The sequence below is a fragment of the Simochromis diagramma genome, unplaced genomic scaffold (assembly GCF_900408965.1).
Source record: "Simochromis diagramma unplaced genomic scaffold, fSimDia1.1 OVJJ01000123.1, whole genome shotgun sequence".
Classification (NCBI taxonomy): domain Eukaryota; kingdom Metazoa; phylum Chordata; class Actinopteri; order Cichliformes; family Cichlidae; genus Simochromis; species Simochromis diagramma.
Genome location: NW_024386778.1, coordinates 58,489 through 82,200, shown reverse-complemented (window position 1 = coordinate 82,200; position 23,712 = coordinate 58,489). Strand labels below are relative to the sequence as shown.

Here is a 23,712-nt window from a genome sequence, read left to right as displayed (position 1 = left end):
GACGCACAACTCTGTGAAAACGATGGACGCGGAGCGTTTTCAGAGGAAGACGCCGTTTTCAAATTTATCCGGGCTAATGTGGACGTAGCCTTAAGCCCTATGGGAGTGTCCCTCCAAGAGGGACAATGGACCTCCTGATGATCCTCTACCTAATCACAAGGTGTGAAAACGGGTGTGCGTCACAATCAGGATGACCGAGAACCTTCACAGACAAGGTGTGTCCATGTAAAACATCCGAAACAACCTTGAAGCCTCAGCATTAATTTATTTAACAACAGTTAAAGTAATACTCACTTCATAAAAGATAATAAAAAAAACATTTGGAGAAGGACCAAGTTTCAAATCCAAAAGTACATAAATCAGTGACTTCATACCAAGATACAATATAGAATGAGAAAGTTATATTCTGTATATTTTGATTGTACAGCAATAACAAAATTAAGGAGCGTGTAAAAACGGCCTAAAAAGAACGTCAAGAACTACAATACAAGACATTTTGTTACGTGTGTTCTTTGCCAGGCATTTGTCACATTATGGGAGATTTATAATCACAATGTGCAATAAATGTGACAGCCACTTCAGTCTTTGAAGGTGTTACATGCAGAGATAATCATGAATTAATAAATATGTTAGGGCATGTGCCTGGTACAGACTGCAATCCTTAACAAATTTTACTTTATTTGATGGAAAGTGCAGAGGAACTAATGTAACTTGAGATTATTAACTAAATATGCTGTAGGAGGAAATGCTTTCAAAAGATTTGACTTGTTTAAACAAAAAGCAGCTATGAACACAGTGGAAGCTTTGGAAATACAGGTGGGGCAGGACCGAGGACATCCTCAGGTGGGATGAGAGATGCACATCCTAAAGACTGAAGAGCACAGATCCCAGCTGCAGGAGCAATGTTAACAGGCATCTCTGCAATAAATGAGCCGTCACTTACTCACAGTTCATTTCTAAAAAACAATTTAGATTCAAGTGATTTTTAAGGATCGTTCGAAAATGTTGGTTTTCTTACTCTTCTCTCAAAGTGGAGAACTACTGGTGTTCTGATGAGAGCCTTTGGCATTCTCCAGTGTGTTTTCTGAAATTCCTCGAGAGTCCTGCGACTATAATTGTAAAACTAGAAATTAAACTGGACAAAACACTGAAATTTGGTAAAATAATAGAACTACATACTTATTAGGCATCCAGGACTTGAAAGGAGACATTCATAATATCCTGAAGTTCTCAGTGATCCCACCTGAGGGCCCACAGGGTCCTTTGTCATCAAACTTTCAACTGAGCCCACATGAAACATCAATACTTTATAATGCATGCATAATACTATACTAATGGTAGAAACTAATAAACACGTATGCACCAACACTGTGTTGTGTTTTAGCATCATTTCCATAACCTCTTTAACACCCGATGAATAACATGAACCAGTAACAGACCTTTATGAGCCGCCTGACAGATTTACTGCGACAGAGTTCACACCAGACTGAACTGTCGCAGTTGAACATCTTTCATTGTTCTACACCAGAAAGCAAAGCAGCTTGATTCATACACGAGTTCACCTCATGACAGGGCGAAACAAAGAAGTGCAACTTTACCAAATGTGAAACCAAGAAACGAAGAAAAGAAACTGTGTCATGAGCTAGTTTTGGATGGTCCCAACGTGTAGACGTGGATATTACAGACAGATTACAATTCAGGAATCTCAAACAAGAGGAAATAAGTAAGAGTGGAGAGTAAATATCCTAAAATATTCTGCAATGGTGGGAAAAGTGTTCATTTAACCTGATGATATTAACTATTTGTAGTGAAATGATATTGCCGTCCCACTGAAATGACGTTATTTTGCTTGCCATTCTTTGGTACAGTTTTATTGGATACTGTTAGATGACAGCTTGAATAATAAAACTACTTTTCCATAATTGTGATATTAGCCGTGTGAATCAGCTCAGTTACTTACATTGGTGACATCAGGCTGTAGCAGCACTACAGTAACATGGATACAAATGCGGACAGTCATACTGATGGAGACCAATATGTCTGTGCATTTACTCGAGCAGCAGCACTCCTGCATATACTCATATCTAATGAGGCTGAAGAACTTCACAGAAGATAAATAGTTGGATACTTTTGTCTTAAAATATTATTTTTAGTGAACATAATTATCTGAATCAGATTCTTTATGTGAGGAAAGTTTATTTTCAGAGACTGAGCACGTGCTGCCTGCTGAAGGTTAAAGTTTTATGTCATGTATACAAAGCTTTTTGTTTTACAGGTCGAGTTCAAATCCATTCAGTTACTTTTGTTCAGGATGATGACACGGTGGGTGGAAACTAGCTCGCTAATACAGAGCAACACACTCGTGTGCAAAAACCAGCCTGACAACTTACCAAAGTGATACATAGAGACATTCAGTGCACTGATATTATACAGTGCCTTTTCTGATTCACCCAGTAACACACACATCTATACAGTGCTTTCATCCAACACCTGATGGATGCACTGGGGGCACGTCGGGGGTGAGCTGCTTGCAGAGGAAGAGCCAGGCATCGAGGCACTGACCCTTAGTGAGTCATTTGGAGAAATCTGGTAATAAAAGTGTCAGAAATGTAAAGATTCTCAAGAACTAAACGCTTGTGTCACTTTTTTGAAATGATATGCAACGTACTAAAAGAAAGCTCCACATGTTCTTACAACACAGACCGTAACATGGTGAAGGAAATTCCTCCACAGAGGGAGGTCGTGAAAGCTTAACTAAGCTGTCCCACCCTTACTGCTGAGGTCAAAGGCAGACAGGTGTGCGTGTGAAACCCTGACTCGAAACAGTGATGTGCACGGCATGGACGCAATCCAGGGTTCGCCTGTTTGGATGAAGCACAGGGGCACCGTGTGGGCCAGTTTCAGAGTGAAGGGTGTTTACTGACCTGCTCATGTCGTACGTTAACATCAGGTAGTTTAAAGAAGAAAACTCACTATTACACACATAAATGTTATATAGATGGTGCATTAGTGGCTGCAAGAGGGAAAAAAGTTACACGTTAAGCTTGGCAGTGTGCTGAAATACTACTGGTGCCATACACAGTGACGTATTGACCTATTAACAGTAACACTGAACCCCCAGGGCAGAGTGACAACAAGTGACATATTTACCTTAGAGGTGCAGCTATAAACACAGTTATGTACAGTCAGGAACAACATGTGTCATTCACGTGCATGGACACAACATGACAAGGATTTATGCTTACTTAGTCCATAAAGCTATTTAACTTCCATGCAACGCCATCACTGTGAACACAGGAGCACGAATGGCACGGACAAAAGAAATCACATGATCACTGACATTCTTAAATTCCAGTCACCACTTAATTTAAACTCACATTCAAGAAAAAGCGCTTGGGGGTGCTGCAACGGGCTGATTTCCTTTAAAGATATCGATGAACACTGATTCAGCGAAGGACTGGAGCTGATGTAAAAGTGTCTGAATGAACATGCCTGTAAACACAAAGGTATGAAAACGAGAGCTGCAGGTCGTCTGCGCTGACGGAGCTCCCACACAGCTGTGCGTTTCTCAGGAGATGAAGTGGTCAGATGAGGATCTCCACCATATCTGTGTCTGCTTCTTGTTGGCTCGACTGTGCTGGAGGAGCTGACTGATGCTGTGGGTGGGCCTGGATGGGAAGTCTGCGCTCCAGCGTGCTGGTGTGAAACGCCTGAGCATCTACACAAATGTGACAGTGAAAGACTGATGAGAACATTTCTCCTCTGATCCTGTCTGCTGTGTACACCTCGAATCTTATAGATCCTTCACATGTTGACATTACATCACGTTACACAATATCACAACAAAACGTTACATTAACTGTGATAATGTTGCCAGGAGTGTGTGTTGCATACATACATACTTTTAAATGATTTCTAAACCGTGAGCCACTACCGGTATTTTTACCTTCATAAAGCACCTCGTAACAGGTTGTTGTATACTCTCAAACAGATTACTTGCTTCATGTTCACACAATACAACATGATGCCAAAGTGGAAAAAACGCTTGCTTGGAATTAGTTAAAAATAAAGCCCAAAATATAACAGAAGTATAAACGCTCTTTGCTCAGTACTGTGCGCTACAGCCTCCAGTCTTTATGATTCTAAGCTTGACAAATCTATTGTTGGGCACTAGGGCTGCCACAAACGATTATGTTGATAGTCAACTAGTCACCGATTATTTTTGCGATTAGTCGACTAATCAGATCATCATCCATTGGACGTAAAACGTACAGCTTATTGCACCAGCAGCATCTGCTCTTATATAACTATCATTAGCTTACAGCTTTAAGTGTTTCAGGTCTGTGCTAACTAAAAATAAAGACAAGATGAGAGTTTATTAAATTTTAATGAAGTTTGCAGATTGTTTCGGTGAAGTTTAATAAACTCCTTGCTATCTAAAATATAACAGGACACCGGAGTAAATTCTCGAGCATCTCACACTTCTGATAATCAGCTGTCTGCTTGATGTTTATTCAGCTGTGTAAAAACTATAACTTTAATCTCAGCCAAACCGATTTACTCAGGAACAAATAAAATACTAAAAAAGGCCAAACAATAACATTTTTAACTTATCTAAGTGACTTATATATCATGTTTAACCTGAGTAGCGAAAGACGGCGGTGGGTTTGAAAACGATTTGCCGGGAGTCCGGTGTTCTCACGGCTCTAGTGACCCTGCCCCCGGCTAGCTATCGAGCTAGTGGGTAACAGACGTCTCCGAAAACGTCGGAGCGCTTTTGAAAATATGTGGTGTCTTGATAAACTGAGCAGATATTTGAGGTTTACACAGTTACATTCCCGCCTGAAAATATGTTAAACGTTTATTTTGTGACCCAGAAAGAATAATAAGAGTAATATTAAAACTAACTAGCTGCCGCCATTGTTGGAAACTGAGCTGGGCTGCGCTATGAATTCTGGGATACAGCTTCTTCTTCTTCGGGGTTTAACGGCAGCTGGCATCCTTGTACATGCAGTGCTGCCATCTTCTGTTTCAGTCCGTTATTACACTCTTAAATCCTGCTACTTCTGCGTCTTTTGGGATCTTACAAAGCTTCAAACGACGCGTCGACTATTAAATCTGTCGTCGACGATTTTGATAGTCGACGTAATCGTGACTAGTCGACTAATCGTAGCAGCCCTATTGGGCACTTTCCCCCCCATTTTTCTTTGCAGAACCTTTATCAGGCTCAGTTCTGGGCTCTGGCTGGCCCACCTAAGGACATTCACTGAACAGCCCAGTGCTGCAGCTGAGAAATATCCCCACAGAACCACGCTTCATTGTAGGGATTTTATTGGCCAAGTGATGAGCGGTGCGATTAGCTCTGCGATTTGACAAAATATATGCAAGGTAAAGACCCTACAATATTACAAAGAAAACAATCAAGTAACCCCCTCCGAGCAAGTGCTTTGGTGACAGTGAGAAGGGTGAGTGGACAAAGTGACCTGGTCCAGCCCTAACTATATGCTTTAGCAAAAAGGAAAGTTTTAAGCCTAATCTTAAAAAGTAGAGATAGTGTCTGTCTCCAAAATCTAAACTATGTATCAGATGACGATATTAAAACGTCTGTTGGTTCATATTATGTTTGCTCTACTGTTTATTTTGTTTACTACAATAGCCCCGTTTCCATTAGTATGACTTGGATTGACTTGCCACAGTTTTCCTTTAGGTGATACCTGGTACCAGGTACTAAAATAGTACCTGCTCAGGTTCCAAGTGATCCGAGCAGGTACTAAAATGTGATGTCATCAGACTGCATGCCACTGATTGGCTGGTTAGTGGCATCACTCCATGAGTCATGAGAGTGTCTCGTTCATGAAAATCTAAACTTTTATTAGATGGGTAAAGAATTGTGCTTCTCGTGGTCTGAGAATCCTTTAGGTGCTTTCTGGGAAACTCCAGGTGAGCCGTCACCTTCTACTGAGGAGTGGGCTCAGTCTGATGACTCTACCATACAGGCCTGATTGGTGCTGCAGAAATGGTTGGACTTCTGGAAGGTTCTCTGTCCACAGAGCAACACTGGAGCTCTGTCAGAGTGACCATCAGGTTCTTGGACACCTCCAGCTCCAGGTAGAGTCCTGGTGGCTCCAAATATCTCCCATCTATGGATAATGGAGTCCACTGTACTCATTGGGACCTTCAATGCTGCAGAATCTCTTCGTACCCTTCTGCAGACCTGTGCCTCGATACAATCCTGTCACTGAGGTCTACAGACAATTCTTTGGACTTCATGGCTTGGTTGGTGCTCTGATATGGACTATGGGACCTTATGCAGAGAGGAGCTTACTTTCCAAATCAAGTCCAGTAAACTGAATTTACCACAGGTGGACTCCAGTCAAGTTGTAGACACATCTGACAGATGAACAGTGGAAACAGGAAGCACCCTAGCTCAGATCTGAATGTCACGACAAAGGCTGTGAGTGCATGTGAAGGCTGTAACATGACAAACCGTGGAACAAGTGAAGCGAGGGAAATCCTGTGTGGCTGCACAGTAAGAACTGTCTGTACCTTTGTGATAGTATGAAATGAATAAAGCTCACATGTTTACACAGTGAGAACTGTTTTTGATAAAGTTTTTGATAGATAAATAAAGCATCTACCCTTTTTGGAAACGGGGTTGTTCGAGTCCTGCAGCCTGTCCCAGCCATTATGGGATGAAATGCGGGCTATGCCCTGGACAGACTGTCAGTTTATCGCAGGGCCAAACTACACACTATATATAACATGCATTTCTTTGGCCTGCAGGAGAAACCTGAAGAGAACCCATGAAGCCTCACAGAGAACATGCAAGCTTCACACAGAACGGCCCCAGCCGACTGGTGGATACAAATCCAGGTCACCCTTGTCTTGAGGCGATGCTGCTAACTCTGCGTCACTGTGTTGTAGAAGAACAAGCAATATTTGCTCCTCAGCCCTTCTGAGATTATGATTTTTGTCAATTTTATAGTGCACTATGTAAAAACAATTAAAGGAACACTGACCAGAGTACAGCAACTGGTCAGGTAAACTTCTGTGACGTTGATCTGGTCAGTTAAGTAGCAGAGCGGGTTGTAAATCAGGGTCAGCTGCTTTGATGTCAATGAAATTAACAACAGGTGCACACGTAGAAGGACAGGGATGGTTTTCCCTCCTCGTATTTATGCTGGTGCAGCAGGTTCTGGGTTCCTCCTGGTGCACAACAATCTCCAGCCTCAAGTGACACTGTCATCACTTGAGGCTGGAGATTTCTTAATCCTCCAAATTGATGACCAATGACTGACTCACCTTACCTAAATCCAATAGAGATCTATATCTGTATCTATATGGATGTATTTTTGGCCTTTATTGAATGGGACAGTGAAGAATCGACAGGGAGGGAGAGAGCAAAGGGCAAAGGGCCGTCTGATGTGTTAATGTTTTTTTAATATGGAAGAATGAGACGTCTCAGAGGTCCAGTTGACCCTGAACCACAGGGGTGGCTTTGCAAAGCCAGCGAGCTCGTCCAGGCTGCATGTGGCGTTATCCTTGGACAGTCTTAGGTAATGTGTGGCAGATCTAAAGCATTTAGAGGTATAGAATAAAGCGCTGTAAGCATGTGACTGTAAATGGGTGAGTGTGGCTTGTAGTAGAAAAAGCTCTTACATGCTCACTACGAGTAGAAACGCACTATGAAATACTCGTGTCTTTACTTTCCAGTGCACAAAAAGGAAGCATGTGGACTGACTTCTGTTGTGAAGGTAAAATACAGCTGGCTGTGAGTCTGTCACAAAGAGGCTGACCTGCTATGCGGTCAGGGATGTAGACGGGACTGGGACTGGACAGGCGAGCTGGCAGCGTCATGCTCTGCAGAGCCGGAGTGCTGGGCTTGCTGGTGTCCTGACTGTGGCCCTTGTCGGTCTGCGTGTAACTGTCTCTGCTGCCTGTCTTTGAGTGTCCTGCAGTCATCGGTGTAGAAGGAAGGACCGGGGAGGGAGACGACGACATCGACTCCGTCCTGAGAGACTCCATGCGAAACTCGGGACCGAGCAGAACCCCTGGAGGAACATGAGAACAAGTGCTCCTCAGAATGAAGTCATGTACATGAAATAGTCACATGGGCTAAAACCTCTGCACCGACTGCTGCTTCTTACCCAGACTGCCCTTCCAACTCGTGTCCTTACGTTCTTCAGTGATTGGAGAGCTACTCAGTCCCAAGTTGTGAGAGAGCAATCCAGAACCACCCGTGTTGGAGATGGACATCAAGGACTTGGAGGGCCTCATGGCAGATGGTGCATCAGACTTAACAGGCTCCTTCCTAGAGCGCTGGTGAAGCACCTTAATCATGGCGTCCTTCTCAATGATCTGGGCGTGCAGATTCTTTATCCTGGATCAGAGCAGACACAGCCACAGTTAATGTCTGGCTGTGACTGAAACTAAATCATGGATTGATTTTTAAAATAAGAAATCATTTATCATAAAATTACACTAAAAACAACTTAGCTCAATAGAATAAACACAATATGTACTTGGAATTTATATAACGCTTCTCTAGTCTTACTGACCATTAACCCCCTGAGACCCAAACTCTTTCATGCATTTTTAATTTCTCTTTGCTATTTGGGCTGATTGGGGCCTGACGAATGTAAAACAAAGAATTATCTTTTTAACCGATTTTTGTTTCTTAGAAAAATGAGTTCCACATATGAGGACATTTGATTGCTGTAGCTCAGGAGGCAGAGCAGGTCACCTACTGACCGGTGGTTCGATCCCTGGCTCCTCCAGTCTATCTGCGCAAGATACCAACCCCAAGCTGCTCTCTGATGCGTCCATCGAAGTGTGAATGTCGTTAGAAAAGCACTCAGTTTAGAGTCAGTGCTTGTGAGTATGGGTGTGATTGGGTGAATGTGGCGTGTTGTATAGAGCGCTGTGAGTACTCCGGGAGAGTAGAAAAGCGCTGCATGAGAATCAGTCCATTTACATTTGTTTTACACAGCAGTGGCAGGATAACGTCCTCGTAAGTGGATCTCAGGCCCTTGTAGAGCAAAATTTAGTATTGTGGTCTAGACAACCCAAACTGTGAAGTCCACATGTGGACGCAGGTCCAAGAGGGTAAAAGACACAAACAGCTGAGAAAGTTAACAAACAGCAGAATAAAGAATGAGCTTGATTACATACAAGATACAAAAACAAGTGAAGCCTGAATATAATACGATGGCTTCAATCTACGATGAAAGCAGGTACCGTGGTATGAAGTGGTAACACTTTTCTATACCCGAATGCTTTCACACCACAAACACAGCTCTGCAGGGAAGCAGCCCATGACGCTCTCTCCATCTGTTTGCACACCCTGACATAATCAAACAGCCCTTTGCAGAGGAGCAGTTTACCTGCTTTCCATGTCCAGACAGCGCCGATTGGCCATCAGAATCTCCTCCTCTTCCTTCTGGATTCGAGCCTCCACTGATGTGTCGTAGCTGCTGCTAGGAGAGTGGCTGATCATCGTAGCAGACGTATCCCTGCACAAACAAGGACAGGAGTGGCTCACACCCATCCTGGGGTTTCTCTTAAACAGACTGTTGGTCCTTATTGTTCCGAGGATGACGACTGGATGATCTCATCAGGAAAACAATGACTGCCACCTCTCAGGTGAGCAGCAACCTTCTTTGGATAGGAGCTCCAAAACAGGTATAGAGCTACAGTTTTAGGATGGGCCCTTGTTGGTAATGATGCACACTTTCTCTGTGCAATGGCTTTGGCCATATTGTACCTTCCTCCAACAGGTGCGTAATAGCATGAACTACAGCAGTGATTACACTTCTGACATTTTTAACATCTCAGGCAGATCATATTTAAACATTAAATATTTACTGTTATGTATTTGCTCTGGTTTAACAGCTGCCACAAAGCTACGAAACCAGAGTTTGTTGTTAAAAATGAAACACAAAAAGTGAACTAGCAGCTTAAAGTGTGTAACTGCCCCATCAAGCCTGAGGCTCTTATTTCTCTGACAACAAAACCTCATTTCTGCTGTTCGATGCCAAATAAATTTAAACTTTTACAAATTCTGCCAAAAGCTAAATGTGACTCTGCTCTGCTTCACTTCAGCAGCATCAGGTAATGTTCACATGCTGTCATGGTTTTCTTCAGTTTGTGATCTACTGCAGAGTATTTATTTATTTTATTTATACATAGATATAAAATATGGATATGTAGTGATAAATGATCATAATTATAGTATTTCTGACTGAGTCAAAATCGAATCAGATCAGACCTTGTGAATCAGAGTTGAATCGGTTATAGAAATCACTGATTCCCAGTCACAGCTGATGTTTGGTGGCCACAGACTGAAGGGGCAGCACAGCTGCTGCGCCTCTTGCCCAGAGAAGCTCAGATGGCTGTGAGGTTTGGGGGGCAGCTTTCCTATGGTCCCAGAAAATTGAGAGAAACGTTTTGTCCAAGTGACGTCTTCAGTCTCCGCTAAATGCAGATTTCCCAACCTTATAGTACAGAAACTGACTTCACAGCCCACTGTTCATTCAGTCAGCTGGTTTCAGTCTTTGTGCAAATGTCCTGTTTGTAAGGTTGAAACCTGCAGTCAGCTGAGACTGAAGAAGTCACCTGGATGAGCGAGGAAACGTTTCTCCCACTGAAAACGTCCAGATGAACAGAATCAGCCTTTTGGGATTTGCTTACCTGGATGACTGCGCACGCACCACGACACATCTCGTGTTTCAAGATCCTAACAACTAAGACAAGCAATAATGTTGCTGAGAGACCGTATGAAACTACGAAAACCTGAAACATTTGACATGTACCTCTGAGTAGCAACAGATGCTGCAGCATCCAGGGCGAACTGCCTCATTACACTTTCCTCTAAATACTTCTGCTCCCACTTGGTCATGTCAGCCTCCAGAGCCAGGATCCGTTCCTCCTTCTCCCTCAGGTGTTCCATCAGAGCTGTGGTGTTGTATTCTGACGAGATCACACCGCTGGTTTGAGCACCACCTTGACGCTGGAAGAGATGTATTTGTTTTATTTACACACACACTCTCTCTCTCTCTCTCTCTGCCGGTCAAAGGTTTTAGAAAGCCCCAATATTTCCAGTTTTTCATTGAAAATTACACAGTTTAATGTTCCATTGCACTCTGAAATGAAAGCATGGTACAATTCAATTCAATTTTATTTATATAGCGCCATATCACAACAAAAGTCGCCTCAAGACGCTTCATAGATACAGAGAAAAACCCAACAAATAAGCAGCTGGAGTGAAAAAATAAATCATGGAATCAGTTTATAGACCAGAGTGTATTTTAAACTTTGACTCATCAGAGTCGCCTCCTTTGGCAGATATAACAGCTGAACACAGCCGTGGCTTCTGTCTGCAACAGAAATCAAATCTTCTCCCATGTCTGCTGCAGACGTTCCATAAACGTGGACCTTGTAGCTGCTTTGCGTTCACTCTTCTGTCCAGTTCATCCCAAACCAGCTCGATGGGGTTTCAGTCTGGAGACTGTGCTGGACACTCCGTGTTTCCAAGCTTGGCACAGTTGGACTGTTTGGGTCATTATCCTGCTGTAGGATGAACCTCTGACTGAGCAGAGGGTCCTGCATGGAGCTGCAGAGTGCTATGGAGCTGTTTTGGTTCAGGGAGCCTCTCACTCTGTACGAGTCACAGACCCTGGATCAGCAAACAGCCCCAGACCGTCACACTTCCTCCTCCATGTTTGACTGTCGATGCCACACACTGTGGATCCATCCTTTCACCTACTCCACAGCAAAGATCCTGCATGATGAACCGAAGATTTCAAATGTTGATCCATCAGTCCATGAAACCTTCTTCCAGTCTTCAGCAGTCCAATGTTTCATGGCCCAGACGAGCCTCTGTCTTATTCTGACGTCTGGCTTTCTTGCTGCAGCTCGTCCTCTTAAACCTGCAGCTCGAAGTTTCTCCTCACAGCTGAAACTGAGACTTTCTCACTACGACCACTATGAAGCTGCTTGAAGCTGATGTCCTGTGAGCCGCCATCACACAGCTGTTAACTCTCAGGAACGTGTGTCCGATTCAGTCGTGTCGTTGGGTCGGCAGACCTCTTCCTGTCACAGTTTGAAGGAAGCTGGACTCACTGACGCCTTGACTTTCTTTGCAGTTTCTCTGTAGGACAGACCTACATTTATAAGTGTTACGATGGTCTGTCTTCTACTGTTAATCGCCTTTTTTGCTTTTATGCAGACAGAGGGGCTGGGAGTAATCCAGAGAGGTTGGAACAGCTGTAGGACTTAGCAGCACCAGCTTTCAAGGCTGGATCAACCTCCACTGTTGCAGAACAGCTTTAAATTGTTAACCTGTTTTTGTTCCCTGAAAAAGGCCATTTTCTGAAATGTGCATTATTTTTCAGTTTGCACTCTGGAAGTTCACCACTTACCTTTGTACCATTTCAAGCTGTTCATTGGATTTGAACAACTTGAACAGAAATAAATAACTGGAAAAACTGGGTTGTTCTAAATCTTTTGACTGTGGGTGTCTATCCTTCAGGCTCGGGTCCTCTACCAGAGGCCTGGGAGCTTGAGGGTCCTGCGCAGTATCTTAGCTGCTCCCAGGACTGCACTCTTCTGGACAGAGATCTCCGATGTTGTTCCCGGGATCTGCTGGAGCCACTCGCCTAGCTTGGGAGTCACCGCACCGAGTGCTCCGATTACCACGGGGACCACAGTCACCTTCACCCTCCACATCCTCTCGAGCTCTTCTCTGAGCCCTTGGTATTTCTCCAGCTTCTCGTGTTCCTTCTTCCTGATGTTGCTGTCATTCAAACGCGATTTCAATATGTCACATATTGACAGTGGCTCACCGATGCCAATGACATAATTACCCAGCTACATTTCCGAAAGAATGCAAAAGCATTGACATATATTTTTCCTTCCTGCGATAGCCCGACGGGCAGGACAGAGAGATTTTGGTAGCCCGACTGGAAAAATTTTGCGAGCCCTGTATCTGATTGAGGAATCACTCATCTTTGGAAAAGAGAGTTTATTACAGAGAAATGGCTCTTTCCAAAATGAAAGCTATACTATACGCTTCTTCTGGGCTATATTCTCAGCAGCATGTTAAACATATCAGGTCCCCATAAGGAGAATCATGTGCTAACGGCTGTCTAAATGACTCGGGTAAAGTTTGTAGCATGCGTGCTTGTTGTTTTTGTCGGCTTCCACTTGTCTTTGCACTAGGATGATGTCGGCGTAAATGTGCAGTCATATTCGTTGTGTTCCCACTAGTGCTGTCAGCGTAAATCTCGTTGAAATGACGTTAACGCCACAACACGGCAAATCTCCGTTAACGAGCTACCGCCGATCGCCCCGTGCATGGGGCTAGACGGCCAACACGTTAACGAGCTAACTGCGCTAACACACTAGCTCCCACCCATGTAATTGAGCATTGCGTGGCACATCCAACATACTGTTTTACTTTAGTCCATGACGCGCTTATCTTCAGGGTCATACGTCACATGAAGACCAAAACAGTTCCAAACGCCAGATCTGAATGAGGATGGGGGAGGTTCAATTTGCCATGTTGCAAGGAGAGCTTAACTTCTGTCTCGCTAGCTTGCCCTGCGCTCAGTGAATCTGCACTCTACTACTCCGCCTAGGCTGCACTGTCGAGTGCAGATCCACTGAGCGCTCAACACAGACAGCATCGTCAGAAGGAAAGTTGATAAAATAAATTAAAAATGTTGTATTGTTCGATACATATGCGTACCGAACCGAAAGCACTGTATCGAACGGTTCAATATCGATACGAATATCGTTGCACCCCTAATATATATATATCCTGCACAAAAGCCACCGTTGCTCATGACAGCTTCAAGATGTCTCGAGCAAACTTTAAATGCGCTTGTGTGGTATGGGTTACATTTTATTTTAGAAAACTGTACCTGCTGATTCCAGGACCACTTGTAGCTCTTCACAAGCGGTCCTCGGCTATCGACTAAATATTTTCACTCTTCTTAAGTATTTGTTCTGTATTACAGCGGATAACCAAATGGCATAGTTCACCATTAAACAATTGCTCAATAAGATCTTCATCTTCCAGTCATAAAGGCCATAATAAAGTGGTGACAAATTACCAAGAACTCAGCAGGTGGGATGGTGAGTCAGCACATGTGCTGTGTTACCTGTTGCATACGCAGTGACTCCAGCTCTCTCTCCAGTCTTGTACGAAGTCGGTGTTCAAGCTGTTCTCGCTTCTCACAGGCTGCCTGGAGCTGAGCCAGAGCCTGCTGCATCCTCTCCACCTTCTCCACGTAAACCTGCTTTTTCTTCAGCTGTGCACACACATGCGCACACACACACACACACACACACACACACACATTATGTTCCACTACTATTACAACCCTGTAATATTTTAAATTCTCATTCCCTGCATCATTATGCTCACTGCACATTCTGGTCCTCTCAGTGATTTACATGAAACAATTATTCCAATCATATGACATCACTGAATCTCCAAACAAATGTAAATCTGATCGATACACAGCCCATAGCAACAGCAGCTCCTGATCCAGTTTACAGGTTTGTTTGTTGTGTGTGAAGCACAGACACACAGTGATACGTGTTCTTGCTGCTGGTTGGCTGTAGTGCACAAACCAATGAGAACTAAAATCCAGTGAGGAAATCACACTGTGGACATCATCATCATCATCAGTATCCAATGTCATAAAAAGCAGGAAAATAGGTGGATGCATGAGCGTGTCATAGCAGTGGCTGTGACACTCGTGCTCATGTTAGTATAATGCTAACATGAGTGCAGCTGGCCCCCTGGAAGCCCACAGTAATAAATTTAAAATTATGAGTTTGCTAAGTTACATATTTATAGAAATGTATTTATATAAAAAGTGAATTAAAACTGGTAATAGGAGCTGGTTAGTTAGTGAGATCGCTCATTACTCTGACCTGAAGTCACTGCTCTCATAGGGACATTTGTGCCCCAGTGGCTGGTGGCTCACACACTGGCCTGGTAGCCATTGATAGTCAACAGCCTGTGATGGGTATGTTTTCTGAATAAAACGTTTAATGCTGGGCAGACATTCTGCGATTTTTGGCCCATTGTTAGCCGATTTTTCAGTCGTCCGACCGTTTTGGTGATCGGTGAGTTTGGCCTTCATCGTGCGTCGTGTAGTATACACCGGGTAATGAGAAGCGATTAACACCTCACGACCAGCTCCCGATCATCAATCGCTTGGTCGGGAGGATTTCAAACCTGTTTGAAATCCTCCCGACCGTTGTGAGGGTGTCACCGCAGCTGCTCACACTGCGCACGCGCAAACACATAAACGTCGGTGAAAAAGACGGAGCAGCAGTGCAGCGTGTGATCTGGACACAAGCGATGGAGGCACAACTTGTAGAACTTTGGCTCATCCGAGCCTTTTCGATGTGGCCTCACAAAATCATCACGACCAAAACAACCATGAAAATAGTTGGATTTACGTTGCTGCCCAATCACAGCTGCCTGATTAATGTTTTTCATTAGCAGTTTAGCAAAGCTGATGGTGGTGTGTGTCTGTGTGAGTGAAAGACAGAGAGGGAGAGCGAGCGACAGATTTTCCGTTATAACCTTCATGTTATGGAGGCACAGTGTGACTCAGGTCGCATCAGAGCATCGTGACCTATGAACTTCTAACCTCTGCGAGTCGATCGTGCACTTTGAGCAGAAGCTGAATCGCGCGACTGAAGAAAATCGCACAGTGTAGCCCAGCATTAGGAAATAAACCACTCTCTCTTGTATCCTGATTGGGTGGGTCTCATCGGAGTTTCTGCTTTTCAAGTCGACCACAACACTTTTGAATTTGAGAACGGCCACGCCTTTGTAACAGGGACTCAGCCAGCAGAGCCACTCCCTCCACGGTCAGGACCAATAAGATCATGAGCAGCTCCTGACAGGATACAAGATTTATCATTTTGTGCCTGCAAAACTTCTCCTGTTTGAGGTGAATATTTCTCTGTAATGAGGAGCAAACGTTCTGTGGAATTTGTGTGTGAATGTGTGAAAATGGAAGGCGTGCTCCTAAAACGTGTCCAGGGTCAAATGTGAACCTTGTTACTCATTAGATGAGCTCTGAATATTACCAGGCTGTGCTCAGAGTGTGACCTTAACCTGCCACGTTCTCAGAAACTCTTTCGTTTAGCTACACAAGCTTTATAGCTTTTTATGCACCGTGTTTAAGCTACAGCTTAGTAACACTCCCACATGCAGGTCAGCTGTAAATGTACAGTTACTGGAGTCTGAATCCGTTCTGTTTGGATGTTTAACTTCCCCTTTTTTCTTTTCAGCTACAAGAAAACCTATCAGGAACAGATCAGTTACATCTGTAGGCTGATCCATTTCATCAATAGAAATAATTCCACTCTGATCGGCATATAAACTCATTCCCAGAGAACAATCCTAACGTTTACATTTATAAATGACAAACTGCGTCTGTCACATCAGAAGCAAACAGGAACATCAGTCTGTACATTTATTTATCTCCTCGCACTGATCTAATGGCAACGTGAAGGATTCCCTGCAGAAGCTGTGCCTCATTGTACTCTTGGAGTTGTTTTTCTCAGAAAGTAATTAAAGGCTGATCTGCACCACTAAACTCACATGTCATATGTGTGTGTTGTTAAGTGTGTATTCTTCATACACAGCCCTAGAAAAGTGTTTACTCAACATCTATAAATGTAATGCGTCTAAGTCAATGAAAGCAGCGTAGTCAAAAACGTCACACCTCCTCCTCCAACTTGACGACTTTGGCCTGGGCGTTATTCAGCGCCTGGTCTCTGATCTCGATGTGCCTTCTCTGGTCCTCCGTGGTCGAGCGTAGTGCGTTCAGCTCCATCTCCAGCTTCTCCTTCTCACGCAGCGTCTCTTTGTCTGAGCGCACAGAAGGACATGAAACACTGAACACTGTCCTCACCACAGCAGACCTCAAATACACACTCAATGACACATAAATGACTGACAGTTAACATTTGATGCCACACTAAACACAATTTATGTCAAACATGGATCAGCCCAACATCTTATATACATTTTATATTTGTATAATCTTATATAAAATGATAACTCGTTGTAATTATCACTTTCTTTCTTTGTTATGAGAAGAAAACTATCCAGCTTAAGATAAACTCCTGACATGATACGACTGGTTAGAGCGTGCACTGTCCTCTGATCAGCTGAACTCTGTTTCACAGCTTCACCAAGTGAGGCGACAGCACTGAAGTTTCCAGAAGCTTCCTTATGAGTGATCGTTGGTGTTGTTGCTATGATGTTCACACGAACTTTAAGGATGCACCGTCAAGCACTGAGAAAACGCAACATGTGAGTCTAACGAACACGTTCAAGCGTCCACTAGAAACGTAGTCAGTGAGCGCCAGGCTCCACGCGCACATCTGTCAGCTGACAGTGTTTGCTGGCTCGTCCACAGAGAAACCCAACAAACCCGAGTAAAGTGAACAGGAGTCACTACTTTTGCACGTCCGTCGTTGTCTCTGTGTTCGGATACGCCCCAACCGAGGCAGGCACAGCAGTAGCAAGCCCCTCCCACAGATAAGGGGCTGATTCAGTACAGCATGAAAGGGACGGTTTCACAACAAAACAGGAACAACACACATTTCTCAACTTCACACAAAGGAGTGATGTCAGTGTATTTGTCAGAAAGAAAGGCTCGACACACTTTGATATGAACCCTGTCAGCGCGAAACCTGACAGGTCTCAGACAAACGAGCTTTAAATGAAGTCGACATAAAGTCCCAAACAAGAATAACAACACTTTACACACAAACTGCTTCCTGACAGTTAGACAACGAATAAAATGAGGAAGGTTCACAGAATTTGTGAGGCTGTCTCTGATGTGCCAGGTTGAATTTCACAGTTTGTATCATGTTCTTAATTATTTTGAAGTTAACTGTGAGTCCAGAAACCCCAAAAGTAAAAAACAAAATAAAAACTTAGCAGGTCGAGTTTCTGCCCCGAATAATCACCTCGCTCTACTTTTTAATATCCAAACAGGGAACGCCGGGAATGCTGTAACAGTTCTGAGACTTTCAGCACTGTTTGCTGTGATTCTTGTGCTGCCTGTTAATCATCTCAGCTGGAGTAGACTGGACCTCTTTTATTTAATGCGAGTCCTTTATGAGATGATTGAAGGTGGCTGCCATTAAAACCTGGTGACTTGCAGCATTGCCGTGTGAGCTCCATGGACTGCTAAAGATAATGTCGAATGAGTGAAAGCTGAGTGTGTTTGTGGCACCGATGAAGTGTAAAACACTGCTTTCACATCGGGGACATGCTGATGGTTTGACCACCAGCGAGGGTCCGCAGGTTATGGCCCTTCATTTGGACTGTTTAATGAAAAAACGTACTGATACAGGTTGATGACAGAAAATAATCTGAGAGGCTCACCTACATAGAACAGCTGAGTGTCAGACACAGTCTGTCCAGCTCAACAAGCAAGTCGTCCCGACATAAAAGAGTTGACAAAACGATTGTCTGCTTAGTTTCCATGTGGACACCAACAGGCAACAGTGATGTGCATCATCCTCTAATAGCCTGCATTCTGCTGACAGGTGTTATATTAGAAAATAATAATAATAACTCGTCATTATTCCTCAGGAAGGTTGTTGGTTTGATGCTGTCTGTGTGTGGCACTTACTCTGTGTCAGGAGCTGGGAGATGGTTTTGCGGTTGTCCTCCGAGCCGTCACACTCCTTAGCAGCGAGCTGCTTATTAGCGGTTTCCATGCGCTCTTAAAAACAACAGCACATAACACAAAATCTTGGTGCCTGGGTATACACACATACAGCACAATGCATTTCAATGACACTGGTATGGCGTTATCATTGTGCCTCTATTCTGAGCGCATGTAAAAAACCAAAAGAAAAAAAACCAACAACACGCAAAAAATTATTTGGAGGGAAGAAAAGTTTAATGTCTCAATGCAAGAAATGTATTCCAGTTAGGGCTGGGCCATATCATACCGTCCACGGTAATACCGGTGTAATGTTGGGCAACGATAAGAAAATGAAATATGACTTTAACAATATCGAGGACACAACAAGCTTTAAACAAAATAGAGAAATAATAAATCATTCTTATAAAAGAGACGGGGCTCTGCGATGTGCGGAGGGACGCACACCCACCAAAGCATGGTGGTGGCAGTAAAATGGGAACAGCAGACATATCTGACCATAATGCTATTTATTTAACTATACATCAAAATAAACAGACGAACATTATGGAAAATGGCGTGTTTAACAAAAAAAAAAAAAAGAAAAAAAATCCAGGACTGCAGAGAGAACAGACAATAACATAGGACACAGTTAAGGTAGCAAAATGTCAAAATTTCTACACTGCTTTAAAACTCAGCATGACCCGTCTGAACTGGTGGATGAAAAAGAAATTGTAGATTATTTTGCTGGATTAGACGTCCCCTCTGTAGGAACCTTTCCAGTGACACCTTAACCTCACTGATCACTAAAGCAAAGCGTTATAAGGCTGTACCATTCGTTTGGCTACCCCAGTGAATGGTACAGCTAGCCCCCCTTTACTGGATTCATTCAGCTGGACAGTTAAAAAGGCCAAAACTCGTGAAAACAGGTCGCGATATGAGTCTTACAAAAAGAAGGTAAGAATGAGTACTGCAAATCCTATCGGCCGATATCTTAAATGTCGGCTGTAAACTCCCAGACCTGACAGATGAAGATCAAACGGGATTTATTAAAGTTCGACACACACGGGACTACATCAGACGCACATTACGCCCATAAGTGAAGCCAACAAACGTGGCGTTCCCACAGCCTTAGTGAGCCTGGATGCTGAGGGTTTCAACTAGACTTTGATTAGACGTATACCAGCGTTGTGTCATGAGCCAGCGGCTGGAATGAAAATAAATGTGACAGCTAGCTCTGAGCTCTCCACAGGAACAGGTCAGGTCTGAGACGTATACGAGACAAAGCAATGAGCTGATAGCACAGGAAGAACAAAGAACACAGACAATATCGTGCTAGACCTTAAAAACCCAGTTGACACATTCTTCAAGCTCTGGACCATCTTAGAAAAGTTTAGAGAAAAATCTGGATGTAAATTAAATATTTCTGAGACTCAAATATTGTGCAGGAAGGATTGAATTCATCAGACAGAAGTACAAACTTAAATGGGATTTGGGAGCCCGTCTAACAACAGGTCTAAACACACTGTATGAGACAGCAGGATTAATAATGCGATGCAAAAGGATTGAACCAAACTGGCAGCCTCAGTCTATGCCTGCGCTCAATTTACCCAACGGACTAAATGTACACATATCTGAGGGATCCAAATCCTGTTGTCACGGCAACATTAAAGGTCTGGTGGGATCTGGTAGTCAAACACAAAATCAAAGTAGATTGTAAAATGCTGATTTGGTCCTCACACTGGATAGTGCAGAAGGACTGGGGAACCACAGCAGTATGCACATGAACTGTACACGTGTGTTTAAGTCCACTGAGAAGCTCAGGCAGGAGTTTGAGCTGCATACCTCTGACTTATTTAGGACACGTTTTATAACACTGAGATCAGAAGCATCTCTCTCAGGAGGCCAGTGAGTTAATAGAAATGTTCATTGTATATAAAACAAAATTGGGAATCAGAATGGAGACTGAACTATCACCGGATGATTGGCTTTGATCCATCTGCCTGTTCCAACACACCTCTACTTGGACAATGGAGAGAATTTGGCTCACAGTTTTTGGAAATGTGAAAAGGTTCAATCTTTCTGGGAAATGTTACAAAACACTCCCAGATTTCTTATCTCCAGAAGTCATTCATGGTGAGGACATTTACCTGTTTAAAGTGATGAAAGTTGTTACACCAAACTGGCTTCAAAGTGATCCTTTGAGGCTGGAGCAAAGGCGAGACACGGAGGAAATTTCCACAACAGGAGAAGTGGAATCTTTCTGCGGCTCACCCAAATGTAGACATTCTTTGTTGTTTACGTAGCACCACACAAGTTGGGTGGGGCTTTGGTTTTGTCATTTGTCCTTCCTCATCCCGCTACGTTTTCCTTTATTCCCTCAATTTATTGTAAACGTTTGAGGAAAATGGAAAAACTAACGTTAAAAACAGAGGCTGTATCCGCACACACTCCAGAATTCCCCCGTTACATCCATCAGCTGACCTGATGCAGCGACCTGATTCCACTGGCTGCTCTGTATGCTTACCAGGACTCATAAGCTGTTCTTTTCCTTTCCCAAGACACTTTCAGATCTTCATTTAGATTTCTTCTAGTTTATAATAACTGGAACGCGTGCTAACTCTCTTTATTTATGTTGCTTTCAGTGTTGCTTTCATGCAGAAAGGAAAGTTAAAATGTCAGACCTACCTCCCCAAGAACAGCAAAGCTAGATGCTGTGAAGGTTTCTCTTTTTAATCAAGGAAAAATCTGCAGTCATTGACACCAAAATGCTTGGTTTCCTTCTTTTTAAAAAATATTCCAGACAGTCTAAAGAGCTTGTTGGACTTTAAGTTTCTTCAAGACATTTCACCTCATAAAAATGAAATAAATAAATAAATGTGTAACTGTATATTACTTAAGTCACACTCTCACAGTGTGGGGCCAAAATGCTTGGAAGCGGCTGAGCCAGGACTTGGATCTGTCCTTTTGGGGACAGATCCAAGTCCATCCAACCGATCCCGTATTTCTGTAAACGCTGGGAGCTGAGACGGGGTACAGCTGTTACAGGTCATCATTACATTTGAAGTCATTTGAGGAATGTTGGTGATGTTCGTCACTGTTTCTCACCTCTGAGGTCTCTGTTGAAGTCATGCAGCCGGCGCACCTCCAGCTCCAACTTGTTCCTCATAGTTTTCTCCAGGGCCTCCCTCTTGGAGGAAGACTTTGCCAGGTTTTCATAGGCCTCTGAGACCAGCTGGATCTCCATTTCCAGCTGTTCACAGACACAGAAAGAGTGAAACTGTATACCAGTTACTGGTCCAAACTGGCCTTACCAACAACACCACTGTTCTATTGTCTGTTAGCGCTTTGAAACACATTTCAACCAAACTGTTCAGGAACGCATGAAGAAAACAGATTATAACCAAAAACATCTTCTTCTTCACACAGTGCTGCACTTGTCTTGCTGTTAGGCTGAACGTGTCAGCATCAGGTTTGAAGGAGTACTCTGGTTTCAAACAGGTCAAAGGTCATGTTGAACACTAACATCCAAAACTTAGTGGGCAACACTGTCTGCACATGTATCTAAATAGATGACTGCTAAACTTCTTACCTTGTGTAATTTAGTGACTTTCTCGCGACAGGACTCCATTTCCTGCCTCAACATCCTGTTTTCGTCTGTCAGTGTATCTACCATCTGCTGGGCACGGGCCATCATTGCAAAGGGCTCCCCCTGCAGGTGAGTGTAGGACTGTGACAGGGGGAAAGGTCCAGAATGGACCGACAGCTGCGGTTGGGAAGGTCCTTGGAATGGCGGCTGCTGCTGCTGATGATGATGATGCTGCTGCTGCTGCTGCTGATGATGATGATGATGATGATACAGATGGGGAGGCTGCTGCTGCTGCTGCTGCTGCTGCTGATGATGGTGCATCCTTGGTGTGGAGCCATAGGGATCTGGACAAAAACCATGACTCCTCTGTGGTGGGTGAAGCGACCCTGAGGTAAAAGACTCTGCCAATTGGTGGGAGCCGGTACTATGTGGACTACGAGGGACCGCCGTGAGTAAGGGCTCTCCCTGGTTCTGGGGTTGCTGATGAGGGAAGGAAGGATGAGAGGAGTGGGAGGCACTAAGGATGTTGCTAAGGATTGAGGACTGAGTGCGCGATAAAGAGCCCACTGAGGTGACAGAGGAGGTGGGACTGTGCTGTTGAAGTGGTCGCTGGGTGTGAACTAAGCCTTCCTTACTGGACCTGCAGAAAGCATGGTTACACATCTGTAAGTCAGTTGTTTTTGCACACTGTTGAACATTTATTAGCATACAGTCGCTGAAACAGACACAGCATGTGTCCACAGCTATTTTATTGACATTTTTTTCATTTTCATTTGAGCCCAAATGATTTGCTCCAATCACATTTTAACAGTAAACAAACGGTAAACAAACAGTAAACAAACAGTAAACAAACAGTAAACAAACAGCGCCTTTATAGTCTAGCTGACCACACAAAAGCTCACATTTAACCTGTGTCACACACACACACACGCACGCACGCACGCACGCACACACACACACGCACGCACGCACACGCACACAGGGACCTGCCATGTTTGCAGCAGCAGAAAGTCCCCACAGTCACACACAGAGGTAGAAACCTGTTGCTGTTTAAGGCTACAGGACGAATTCACTGCATTGAGATTTGTGGTTGAGACCGTTTCTTCTTTGTAAGTGAGCAAACTTCAAATTTCAGCAGGAGGTCAAATAATAATTTCCCCCAGCATGCACACTAGTTGCATTTACATACAGATTAAGGCTTTTTACCACGTGTCCTGTCTGATTCATTGGTTTGTCTGCTTGGGTGATGTGTGACTTGTTTCTGAGTAACATGGGAACACACCAGCTTCAGCTGAGTTTGTTCAGAAAATATCTTTTGTCTTCAAAGGAATGACATCAGACCACAGCAGGTCATGTCGTAGCACGTCCTGCCCTGACAATTAAAATCTGGTTGTATTCATGACTGTTTAAATCCAGTTTGCTCTG

At 43.7% G+C, this 23,712-nt stretch overlaps 1 protein-coding gene across 13 annotated transcripts in view; it reads right to left on the bottom strand.

The window, feature by feature from the left end:
• Positions 1 to 245: 245 nt before the first annotated feature.
• amot (angiomotin) overlaps positions 246 to 23,712 on the bottom strand; it is a 37,980-nt gene continuing 14,513 nt past the window's right edge. For all 13 annotated transcript variants that reach the window (XM_040010470.1, XM_040010497.1, XM_040010495.1 and 10 more), the window contains 10 exons: positions 22,291 to 22,927; positions 21,807 to 21,951; positions 18,684 to 18,776; positions 16,758 to 16,903; positions 14,163 to 14,312; positions 10,812 to 11,008; positions 9,384 to 9,512; positions 8,148 to 8,380; positions 7,797 to 8,051; positions 246 to 3,718 (listed from right to left, as the gene is read on the bottom strand). In XM_040010470.1, the coding sequence (XP_039866404.1) occupies positions 3,585 to 3,718; positions 7,797 to 8,051; positions 8,148 to 8,380; positions 9,384 to 9,512; positions 10,812 to 11,008; positions 14,163 to 14,312; positions 16,758 to 16,903; positions 18,684 to 18,776; positions 21,807 to 21,951; positions 22,291 to 22,927 (2,119 nt within the window). In that variant the 3' untranslated portion in view covers positions 246 to 3,584. The remainder of the gene's footprint in view (positions 3,719 to 7,796; positions 8,052 to 8,147; positions 8,381 to 9,383; positions 9,513 to 10,811; positions 11,009 to 14,162; positions 14,313 to 16,757; positions 16,904 to 18,683; positions 18,777 to 21,806; positions 21,952 to 22,290; positions 22,928 to 23,712) is intronic.